The sequence below is a fragment of the Palaemon carinicauda genome, chromosome 18 (genome assembly GCF_036898095.1).
Source record: "Palaemon carinicauda isolate YSFRI2023 chromosome 18, ASM3689809v2, whole genome shotgun sequence".
In the NCBI taxonomy this organism is placed as follows: Eukaryota; Metazoa; Arthropoda; class Malacostraca; order Decapoda; family Palaemonidae; genus Palaemon; species Palaemon carinicauda.
Window position 1 is genome coordinate 82,768,527 of NC_090742.1, and position 13,458 is coordinate 82,781,984.

A 13,458-nucleotide genomic window follows, 5' to 3' on the forward strand; every position below is an offset into this window, starting at 1 on the left:
CATCTTTACCTTTTTCGGCCATCCTTTATTAGGAGAGAGTTTACAAAAACATTAGTAATAATAATAATAATAATAATAATGATAATAATAATAATAATGATAATAATAATAATAATAATAATAATAATAATAATAATAATAATAATAATAATAATAATAATAGTATTTTTTAAACATTAGTTTTATTAGTGGAATATTTTCAATAGAGTTGCCGAAACTATAATAGCCCACTGTGTATGACCCGATACGTAAAAAGCTAACCAGACACCAATGAATTTCATAAGTTTAACTTGAAAAGTTTAAAACGGAATACTCAAGTTACTAAAATGTAACAAGCAATAAAAACACAAAACCCTTCAACCATTGTAAAGATTTAAAAAACAGAAGGTACTGGCATTCACCAAACTTACCAAGGTTCCGATTGCACTTCAAAAATGTTTAAAGTCTCCTTGGCATTATGCGTGTAACGCATTTATTGCTCTTTCAAAAGTCTCCTTGGTATTATGAGTGTACTGTATTTATTGCTCTTTAAAAAGTCTCCTTGGTATTATGAGTGTATCGTATTTATTGCTCTTTTAAAAGTCTCCTTGGTATTATGAGTGTACCGTATTTATTGCTCTTTTAAAAGTCTCCTTGGTATTATAAGTGTACCGTATTCATTGCTCTTTAAAAAGTCTCTTTGGTATTTTACGATCTTAATTCGTTCCAGAAACTGCTTCGTATGTTAAAACGATCGTATGTTGGAGCAAATATTCCCATAAGAATACACGGTAATTTGTTTAATTCGTTCCTCAGCCTAAAAACCCATAATAACTCCTTAATAATTGGCTACACATAATTACACATAACATTAATACAATATGATAATACATAAATATCTAAAAAAAGAATAATAATAAAGAAATAATAAATAAAAAAGGGGTTTTTATGTAACACTTTACCTTAGCGACAGGCCAGCATAGGTTTAGGGACTGCTACGCAGGAGATAGAAGATCAGCTAGGAGGTAGGGACGGTGACTTTGTACGATAACGTGTACGATAACTTACACTAACTTACACTACGTGAACTTTAACTTAACTTAGCTTATTTTTTTTTTACATTTTTTTTTCTTTTCTTATTTTCAATTTTCATCACTTTCACACGATTCGGTTTTCCTTTTCTTTGCTTCACTTTTTTTCTTTTCATCATGATCACTAGACCGTTTTAGTAGAGATTTTTAAAAGAAACTATCGAGTGAAAGTTGCTTGGTATGGCTTTTGAGAATTTTTCTGAAATGAGTTAAGCAAACATCATCGAACTGCGCAACAACACGGCAAACCTGAAGTTTCTGTGGGTGATGCTTGTTGATGAAATCAACCATGTGTTGATGATATGCCAACATCTTTTTATTTCTCCCGTACCTAAGATTTGGCCTACCTCCTTGGTCTCCTCCGACTCACTCAACTGCGCTTGGAACTCATCATGCTGCATGGCTTGCAGCTCCTTGAATTCCTCGGTGGTGAGCTCTTCATGATGCTCATTGATGAGTTCGGTGATGTCATCTTCGCCCACCTCCAGACCCATGGACTTGCCAAGGGATACAATCTCTTTGATGTCTTCCTCGGCGGCAAGCACAGGTTCATTCTCGGGGCAAAAACCTTCAAAATCTCTGGGAGCAACAGCATCAGGCCAAAGCTTCTTCCAAGCTGAATTCAGTGTCTGATGAGTTACTTCCTCCCAAGCCTGATCTATGATCTTTAAGCAGTGCACGATATTAAAGTGGATCCTCCAAAATTCACGCAAAGTTAAGTTGGTGCTTTGCGGGACATTAAAGCACTGCTTAAATAAGTGCTTGGTGTACAGCTTCTTAAAATTAGAGATGACTTGCTGGTCCATGGGCTGGAGGATAGGGGTGGTATTCGGTGGAAGATACAGCACTTTGATGAATTTGTATTCGTCATTGATATCATCTTCGAGTCCGGGGGGGTGAGCGGGTGCATTGTCCAAACAAAGCAAGCACTTCAAAAGCAAATTCCTCTCCTGAAGGTACTTCTTGACAGCAGGGCCGAAAACTACCTATACCCATTCCACAAAGATAGGCCTAGTAACCCAAGCCTTAGAATTAGAACGCCGTAGAATATGTAGCAGGTCTTTATTAATTCTATGTGCTTTAAATGCCCTAGGGTTTTCGGAATGGTAAACTAATAAAGGCTTAATTTTGCAGTCCCCGCTGGCGTTGGCACAAAGCGCAAGAGTCAACGATCCTTCATTGGCTTATGTCCAGGCATTTTCTTCTCTTCAGCGGTAATGTACATTCGACTAGGCATCTTTTTCCAAAACAGACCGGTTTCATCACAGTTGAACACCTGCTGCTCTACGTATCCTTCTTCCGCCACGATGCTTTTGAACTTTTTAAAAAAGTCTTTAGCAGCCTTGGTGTCCGAACTCGAAGCTTCTCCATGCCGAACAACTGAATGAATCCCGGTCCATTCTCTAAATTTCTCGAACCAGCCTCGAGACGCCTTGAATTCCTCCGTCTTAGGATCGGCTGAACTCTCCCCCGCGTCACCCCAAGAGCTCGCCGCCTTCAAATCACTGTAGATAGCGCTGGCCTTCTCACAAATGATCGTTTCAGTGATCGTATCGCCAACAATCTCCTTGTCCTTGATCCATATTAACAAAAGGCGTTCCATCTCTTCAAGGGTAGGGCTACGACATTTGGAAATAATCATGATCCCCTTCGAAGGTTTCACTGCTTTAATGGCTGCCGTCTGTTTTATGATCGTCGAGATCGTAGACATATTCCGGCCATATTGTTTAGCCAGATCGCTAACATGTACACCTCGCTCATGCTTTTCTATTATTTCTTGCTTTAGTTCTAATGAAAGCATTAACTTCTTCCTTTTCTCGCCACTACTACTACTTCCTGAACCGAAACTAATTCTTTTTAGGACCCATGATTACGAAACACAGAAAACAACACGTGAAAAAGGAAGATAAAAAACACTGTTAATAACTGAGCGAATAGAGAACAACCACACGATGCGCACGAGATGAGAGGACTGACCAAGGTGATGCTCGATTGGCATCCCTCCGATGTGCTGCCGTCTAGAGACGTAACATCAAACCACGGTTGACGCTTTCGAGAAAATTCTACGCGTACGCGTATTGTTTACTTCGTATGTTGGAGCAACACTTCGGGTGTCGAGACAGAAATTTGGTCGAATTTTACTTCGGATGTTGGAAAATTCGTATGTTAGGACATTCGTATGTAGAGGTTCCACTTCTGTATTTATTGCTCTTTAAAAAGTCTCCTTAGTATTATGAGTGTACAAAGTTTTGTTGGTATTAAGAGTGTACCGTATTTATTGCTCTTTTAAGTCTCCTTGGTATTATGAGTGTACCGTATTCATTGCTCTTAAAAGTCTCCTTGGTATTAAGAGAGTACCGTATTTATTGCTCTTTAAAAACTCTCCTTGGTATTTTGAGTGTACCGTATTTATTACTCTTTAAAAAGTCTCCTTGGTATTAAGAGTGTACTGTATTTATTACTCTTTAAAAAGTTTTGTTGGTATTATGAATGTACCGTATTTATTGCTCTTTAAAAAGAGTTCCTTGGTATTATGGGTATATCGTATTTATTGCTCTTTAAAGAGTCTCCTTGGTGTTATGAGTGTACCGTATATATTGCTCTTTAAAAAGTTTCGTTGGTATTATGGGAGTACCATATCTATTACTCTTTAAAAAGAGTTTCTTGGTATTATGGGTATACCGTATTTATTGCTCTTTAAAAAGTCTCCTTGGTATTATGAGTGCGCCGTATTTATTGCTCTTCAAAAACTTTCCTTGGTATTATGGGTTTACTGTATTAATTGCTCTTTAAAAAGTTCCATAGTATTATGGATGTACCGTATTTATTGCTCTTTGAAAAGTCTCCTTGGTATTATGTGTGTACCGTATTTATTGCTCTTTAAAAAGTCCCCTTGGTATTATGGGAGTACCGTATATTTTGCTCTTTAACAAGTTTCTTTTTTATCATGAGTGCACCATATTTATTGATTTTTGGAAAGAAACCTTTGGTATTATGGTGTTCCGTATTTATTGCTCTTTAAACAGTCTCCGTAGCATTAAGTGTGTACCTTATTTATTGCTCTTTAAAAAGAGTCTCGCTTGTATTATAAGCGTATCGTATATTTTTGCTCTTTAAAACGTCTTTGGTATTACCGGTGTACCGTATTAGTTGTTATTTAAAAAGTCTCCTTGGTATTATGCGTGTACTGTGTTTATTGTTCTTTGAAAAGTCTTCTTGGTATTGTGAGTGTACCATATTTATTGCTTATAAAGAGTTAGTTCCTTGGTATTATTGGTGTACTGTATTTACTGCTCTTCAAAATGAATATTCTTGGTATTATGGGTGTACCGTATTCATTGCTCTTTAGAGTTAATTTCCTTTGTATTATGGATGTGCCGTATTTGGAGACAGGGACGTGAAAGAGCATCATATAAATCAAGACACTTCCCGCACAGTAAAAGTCTTAAAAACTTTAGAGACCATATTTATAAAGACTGCTTAACTCGAAAAGTTTTTAATCTTCTGTTCTCTGAAGAGTTATGCGTCACCCCATTTCACTCTTGAGATCATATTTAACATATTATTAAGACTAGAATTTAGTCTTGTGAGCTCACTAGCCGGCGTTGCTGCCCAAACTATCATATGGTATAAGCCAGGGCAAGAGTATGGTAATGTACAGGTTTAAAATTAACTATATAATGATAAGCATAAGTTTGCAGATAAGTGTTGAGCCAAAATTAGGATAATATTTAGTTAAAATGTTTATGCGTTTTGAGATTAATGATAATTATTATTATTATTATTATTATTATTATTATTATTATTATTATTATTATTATTATTATTATTATTATTATTATTATTATTATTACTGTGGATGTGGTTTGAAACTAATAATAATAATGAAAATTATTATTATTATTATTATTATTATTATTATTATTATTATTATTATTATTACTGTGGATGTGGTTTGAGACTAATAATAATAATGAAAATTATTATTATTATTATTATTATTATTATTATTATTATTATTATTATTATTATTATTATTATTATTATTATCATGACATAATGAAGGATATTAATCTCACAGCATAAAATACCCTTTTTGTTTCATAATCCAAAGTCTGTCAGAAGAAGTATTAGATGAATGATGCTGAACAATTGCATCCTTTCCTAATGCGGCTCACTGTAAACACTACTAAAGGGCCTTAGCAGCTCCCCCCTGGCCACTTTTTGCATCCCCTTTTTAGCCTTCCCCCGGCAGTTATGGCTCATATTTTATTCATTTATGTTAGTCAGGTCAGTGGAGACTCATAAGTACCTTTTCTTTCTCTTCCTTATATATATATATATATATATATATATATATATATATATATATATATATATATATATATATATATATATATATATATATATCGATTTTATTTGAAAAATTATCCAGCAAGTGAATTATTTCTTTGTTCATGCATAGTTACACCCCATACATTCACACATACACACATACATATACGTATGGACGCATGAATATGTATTTGTGCATGTAGTTCTAATTATGAGTCATTTAATTCTCTCAAAAGATTATTTCTTTCGTTTGATTAGCTTCAAGTATAAACTCTTGATATACGAGGGCAGGAGAGAGAGAGAGAGAGAGAGAGAGAGAGAGAGAGAGAGAGAGAGAGAGAGAGAGAGGGGGGGGAGGGTGTCAGACTGCACACGCTTTTACAACCCTTTAAGTTCTTAATCATGAAGTCTAATGAAAATGTGTCTATCAGATTGCTCCAATTTCAGATAAATTAACTTAGCAAATCCTATTAGTTCCCATGTACAATTTTCTTGAATGCAGTGAATTGCTCAATATCTATTAAATATAGAAATGGGAATTTACAATTGAAATAATGAAATGGTGTGACAATGAAAAAGACGAAAAAATCATAGAGCTGTTCAAGTCCGTATAAAATCGAACCCATTGAACAATCATTGGTCAATACTTACTATGCGAGTGGTCGCTTAACGCAGAGCCTGACTTGCTTCAAAGTTCAAGGGGGTGTTAAGCAATACAAACCATGATTCCATGCGGTGTGTGCAGCTAACATTCAGTTCTTGGTTTTGTCTCTTGCCGAAATAGCTTTAACAAAAGAAATGCATGCTAAAGATGTGTTAATTCTAACGTTATGTTGGACAGAACGATTTGTTATATCAGCTACAAACGATATATTAGTTTGTTCAAAATCCTTTTTCAGTGGATAAGTTACGTATCAGAAGTAATTCTATACCTAAACAGTAGAATCTTTTATACTTTTGTTCACCAAATTCTTGTATCTTTCCCTGGATTTGTGTCACGGCCTTTCTCTTACTCAGAGATTTGATCCCATATATATATATATATATATATATATATATATATATATATATATATATATATATATATATATATATAAATATATATATATATATATATATATATATATATATATATATATATATATATATATTCTTTTTTTTTCTTTTTTTTCCGAGAGCCTCTCCTTTCTTTTGATTTTTTTCCTGTTTTCCTACAGGCCTCATTTTTGTAAGGTTTTGGAAACCTACCACGCTGGGATTGAAGTAAATAGAAATCGCTCTGACTGTAAAATCAGTTATATATGTATATACAGTATACACACACACACACACACACACACACATATATATATATATATATATATATATATATATATATATATATATATATATATATATATATATATATATATATATATATTCTAGTAATAGTGTCCGTCCACGATTCATAAGTTACGAGTACGAATGTCTGCTTCCTATTTATCTTGAGCCACTCTTATTTTTGGAAAACTACTTAATGAATAATTATATACTGTATATATATGCATCTATATATAAATGTGTATATTTATACATAGCATACATATATACATGCTACACTTATGTATATATTCTCTCACCTATATTTAGGTCGAGGCACAGCGTGCCTTTGTTTCTTTGTTCCTTTGTTTGCAAAGAAAACCCACAAGCTTAGACTTTCCGTTCTGGTACTCTTTGTTGATCTCGGCATCGCCATCGATTATTTCTATTAACACATATCCTTGACGTTATTGGTCTTATCGACCTTTTGTATAAAAAAAGGCCATCAATACAATCACGTACATAAATCATGGTACGTACAAACATGGTATTTCCCCATAACAGGTGCTTATTTAAGCGTCACTGGTACTGCGCGTTAGAATATCACACGCAATCAGAGGAAACGCTAAGATTAGGGAAAGGGGAATTCGTACAGAACCATTCTTGCGCCATTTTCATATTCGTGGTATCTCTTTAGCAATTTCTGTATGTGATTACGACTGTTTCTTATTCCTCTAATAAATAGCTTCATGCCAGTGCCAGCTAGGAATGTTCTTCCGGATGAAAAAAGACATTATCGAGCATGAAAAGCTGATAACCGTGTTCACCATCACAGCAATGCATAATAAGATCTCTACATGTTCATGCTGCTTCCGGCGAGATTAGAGATATGCTGATCGTCGGTTGACAGCTAGTGTTTTCCTGGTCATTTTTCCCTCACACGCTGGCAGTTGCCTGTCATTTCTTGATTTCCTAGTACTGCATACTGTACATGCGATGTGCCAAATGCTGAACGATCAACAATATTGCCTTGGCTGTACTATGGCTTTTACTAGAACTCTGCTCTGCTGGGATCAACACATTTAATGCTTTTTCAACAGAGATAACTTTGACATTCTGAACTTTGAAATGATTTGATTACGATACAAAAATGATAGTTCCAAAGCGCCATTTACATCCACTATAAGGACATAACCTCCTCAAAAGCCAAATTAATAACTAACAAAATAAACTGATTACTTTCCAATATTATCATTTTCAATCATGTGTCATATTTCAAAGCTCTTCCTCATCTGCCCTATACGGTAGGCTAATCTTTATACTGAATCTCTAAAACGAATATATTTTTACTTATTTTCCATTGTTATCAAAAGAAAATGTGGAGGAAAATGGTTGAATTCTCAATTTTAATCAAGGATTTCTAAAATGTTCTCTGGTTTATTTTCAAAACAGAAATCCTTTTCCTCAATTATGGATGCTTTTTGCAGTTGACTCGAATTTCAGGTCTGTTTAGTGGAAGACATTTTTTTACTTTACTATCGGAAATCCCCTAATATGGGTATCGATCTATTATTTACTATCAATGAATTACTTATGGTTTCAGGAAGAATTGGAATAACTTTTTACATGTGTATAAGCTTACCAAGATACACACACATACGCACACACACACATATATATATATACATATATATATATATATATATATATATATATATATATATATATATATACTGTATATATATATATATATATATATATATATATATATATATATATATATATATATATATATATATATATATATGAGTATGTATGTATGTATGTATGTAAGTATGTAGGTGAATAAACTGATAGACATTTCATTTTCCGGTGTTTCCTAATGGATAAGACCAAAAGGTGGTTGCTTAATAGTAATACGATACGCTTAATCCATCTGATGACTTCAGAAGACACACTCTCTCTCTCTCTCTCTCTCTCTCTCTCTCTCTCTCTCTCTCTCTCTCTCTCTCTCTCTCTCTCTCTTGTGTTTGAGTAACAGAGATTGACTTTGCCCCCTCAGGGGAGAGGCTGCGATTAGAAAGGTAACTAAACCTGATGGCTTTACTTCACTGAGCAAATTCGGTGTCTGTTATTGGCCCGCCAGTAATAATGCTCTCGGTTGCAAGTGTTTGTTTAAGCGTTCTCCTGTGTGTGTTTACGTCCATAGGATCCGTTTGTTAGGGAATGATCTCGTGTTTTGTTAGCTGGGATCTGTACTCCCTGGAAATGGCCTTGTAGGAGAAACGGTGTATATTACCATGGCAAATAACCTAGATGGTTTTAAGACGCTGGAGGTTCTTCAGAGAAACTCGTTATTGTTATTATTATTATTATTATTATTGTTATTATTATTATTATTATTATTATTCTCTAGATATTTAGAGAACAATGAACACACATGCATATGCACCCCGTCTCTCCAGGGTATGGCTACTTCTCTCTCCCGATCCGAATCTGACCAGATATATATATATATATATATATATATATATATATATATATATATATATATATATATATATATATATACAGTATATACATATATATATATATATATATATATATATATATATATATACACATACATATATATAATATATATATACATATATATTATATATATATATATATGTGTGTGTGTGTGTGTGTGTGTGTGTGGATTGCCAAACACTTGCTGTATTATATTAGGGAGATAAGACTGTATAAGTTAACAAACTTTCAATCTGTTCGTCAAGATAAATTCTGTGTTTGATTTACTTTCAAGATTAAACCAAAATGTATGTAAATTAGCATAAGAAAGTTCTTTAATTGGTACATTCAGTTAAGATGTTACATAGATTTTGGGCTCAAAACGATTTATATATACAGTATATTATTAGCAAATTTCCCTCTATGTGATCGTAAACACTATTTAAATTGCCTTCTTACATGGGAGACGTAATTGGAAATATTTGCCGAAATCTAACTACTTAATCAAGAAGAGAGAGAGAGAGAGAGAGAGAGAGAGAGAGAGAGAGAGAGAGAGAGAGAGAGAGAGAGAGAGAGAGAGAGAGAGAGAGAGAGAATATGTTGTGATCTGTATCGATAAACGTCTATGGTGATGACTTAACCTGATAAAGGATTGCAACACAAAGGATTCTGGAAACAAAGAGTCGCGCAGAGGATCCCAGATTTTAGATTAAAAGCACTTTTTTTTCACTAACAAAGAAACATTCCTTGCCTCATGAAGCTTTGCTCATGGTTCTCTGTGCGGAGTACTGTAGTCAAACAAGAGATCGTTATACGAGGGGTATCTTCATTTTTTGATGCACTTTCCTTCCCTTGGCAGTCATACGTGTAAAAATGAAGAAGTGTAATATATAAGTAAGCAGAAGGCCTTTAGACCTCCTACCTTTGAATAAATAAGCAAACATTTATCTCTAGCCAATATCTCCTGGATTCGTGAGTCATCCACGGCTGACGTTCCTAGTAATTTTCGAGAAATTTCCAATTTTAATTTTGGTTCCATTTTACGCATGAAATTGCCTTACAAGGTAAGAATAAAAATTCTAGACTAAAATTAACGGACTACTTTCTGGGCACCTGGAAAAAAGTCCTTTGATATCTTTATAAGTTATTATCTAATAAAAAAAAAAAGTAGATTTGTAGGAAAAATGAACAACGTAAGCAATAAAGTGAAACAAGGGGAACACGAATAATGTATCCTTTTAATAACAGGTCCTCCTCAATCACTTCCTCCAGTGGCCCCGTCCCTTGCCCTCGACTCTTTCTTCATAGTTCTTTTCGATATTTGCAATGCCCACGATGACCTTTTAACTCCTCGCTTTCTTTCATTACTTTTCCTCATTGTTCTTAAACCCAAATGACGAAATCTTAAATCACGATATGTACTGGAATTCAATTCATATATCTTCATTATTCTGGAAGCAGCGTTATGGTATAGTATAAGGAAAGCAAATGAGCTCATTTACTTACGTTTTGTGTTTGGAAGTAAGTTATCGTACTTTGCACACCTAATTACTTTACTTATCGCCCAATAAGATATTCTACTTTTAAAAGAAACAATTCATGTATACCACTGATTTTTTTTTTGAGATATTCATATTGGTATATTGCAAGTTTTTTCATTTCATCTTTTTTTCCTTATTCTGTATGCTCATTGTCTCGTAGCATAACTCATTCCAAGACTTACGATGTAACAATGTAATTGCTCATGCTGTTTCCCGAAAAGACAGTACCCGAGGCACGTTGCTTGAAATGATTCATTGTCGGTCCTTCGGTGTTCAAATGACTGCTGGCTTTTATTGAATACTAATGTGCACGACCCACCAAAAAAGATAAATATATAGATAGATCTGCACGCACACACAGATTCAATCCTTCCCACCTCCTCCCCCTTTCCTAACTACAACCCACTGCTTCGGCAATTTGTGGAGATTATGGTTTTCGAGTGTACTTCTTGAGGTACCCCTTCCCACCAGGGAATGACTACCCCACTTCCCCCTCCCGATAGACGGGAGAGACCGAGTAGTCATCCGTGTATATATACTGTGTATATATATATATATATATATATATATATATATATATATATATATATATATATATATATATATATATAAATGTATATATATATATATATATATATATATATATATATATATATATATATATACAGTATATATGCATATCTATATATATATATATATATATATATGTGTGTGTGTGTGCGTGTGTGTGTGTGTAGCCTTGCACCTGCACTTTATTATATAAAGGAGGATTATAACTTCTACCGAAGCAATCACTCGAGGGATTCTGCAGATTTACATTTTCTCAAACTATCTGTGCCGTCCGAAACACTTCGAGATTCTATAGATGTACGCTTTCCATGTATCTCTCAGGTATTAGACACACCTAGAGGCTTAATAAGCTATGAATTTCCAGAGCCTTTTTCTGTTGTTCTAATTACCTGGAGATTCTTCAGATACAGGCTACCGTTCAGAAACCGAACAGAACTGTGGATGGTAATTTTCATGAAACCTCTCTTGATTCCAAAACGCTTGGTAATTCTGCAGACAATCATAAGCTTTTATAAGTCCGTTTGGCGTTCGAATGTCAAAGAAGGGTGTATTTCCTGACTTTATTATTATTATTATTATTATTATTATTATTATTATCATTATTCTAAGCTACAACTCTAATTGGATAAACATGATGGTATAAACCGGAGGGCTCCAGCAGAGGAAAATAGCTTAGTGAGGAAAAGAAATAAGGAAACAATCAGAATAGTTTGCCAGAGTGTACCATCAAGCAGAACTCTAACCGAAGACAGTGGAAGACCATGATACAGAGGCTATGGCACTACCCAATACTAGAGAACAATGTTTTTTTTAATGTCCTTTCCCTACAATAGCTGCATACCATAGCTAAAGTCTCTTCTACCTTTACCAAGAGGAAAGTAAACGCTAGACAATTACAGTGCAGTAGTTAACCCCGTAAGTGGAGAATTTTTCGGGTATCTTAGTGTTGCCAGGTATATGAGGAAAAAATAGAACTTACAAAGAATATGCCAGACTATCCGGTGTATGCGTTGGCAAAGGGAAAAAAAAGAGCCGTAACCCGAGGGATCCAATTTCGTATTATCTGGTCAGTAAAAGAACCCAATATCTCTTAAGCGGAGGTATCTTAACGGGTGACTGGTGCCTTTAAATATAGAATTTCTTCGAGTTACTCTGATGTTCTGAAGTACGTGTAGAGTTGAAATCGTGATCAGAGATTTACGATAAAACAAGAGATAAGTGATCTAATGCATGATTAGACTATTAGTGAGATTTTGGTCTTCCAGTTACATTTATTTTATTTTTGTCCATTTTTCAAAAATAGTGGTTCAGGCCTTCATTTATGTGTATCTAATCTCTCTCTCTCTCTCTCTCTCTCTCTCTCTCTCTCTCTCTCTCTCTCTCTCTCTCTCTCGTTCGAGAAGTCTTCCATCATCCTATAACCTACTTTTGTATTCTGAGAACACCTTCTTCAGTGGGAAATCCTGTACCTTACTGCAGGCAAGGGGAATGCAACCCACCCACCCCTCCGTCAGTAACATTAACCCCCCACCTCCTCCACGTCCTCCAGGAAAGTCATTTTAATTCCCCCTGACACGCTATCTTTCTGTTGTGTATCTCTGCCTGGGTTAAAATTATCGATTATGCAGTATTTACTAATGTGAAAATGGCGTGAGCCAATTTTTCATGAAATCCAATACTGCGTTGAAGAGCGCGTTTTATTTTGGCTCCGAGGGCAAATTGGAAGAGGTTAGAGCAATAGAACACACCTCGGGAGCTGTTGATTGGTGATAAAGTCATCAGTTGCGCTTGTCATTGGCAATTAGCCATATTGGCAGACGTTGAGATATAGTCTTTTTTTCTCTTTATCCCTTTTCTCTTTATATTTTCCTTTATATTTTAAATTACTTTTTTATGTATAGTTCACATTTTCACACTTACTTCCCGCTTATGTAAATTGCGTATACTCGTAGTTATCATTTCCAATGTATCTTTGGAAGTCTTAAGTAACATGTAAAGTATTAGGTAAATATGTAAACGTTGCAATACATGAATATAAAGAATGCCTTTAAATAATCATACAAAAATAGGTTTTTCTTCTGCGTTTGTGAGAATAAGTGATTCATCAACTTGAGTATTTCTTTTATTATTCT

The 13,458-nt window shown here is 34.4% G+C and overlaps 1 protein-coding gene across 1 annotated transcript in view; it reads left to right on the forward strand.

Moving 5' to 3' along the window:
• The window catches only part of LOC137657397 (charged multivesicular body protein 3-like), a 13,669-nt gene extending 11,088 nt beyond the window's left edge, over positions 1-2,581 (forward strand). The window contains exon 3 of the mRNA XM_068391735.1: positions 2,492-2,581. Coding sequence (XP_068247836.1) covers positions 2,492-2,581 — 90 coding nt within the window. The remainder of the gene's footprint in view (positions 1-2,491) is intronic.
• Positions 2,582-13,458: the final 10,877 nt, after the last annotated feature.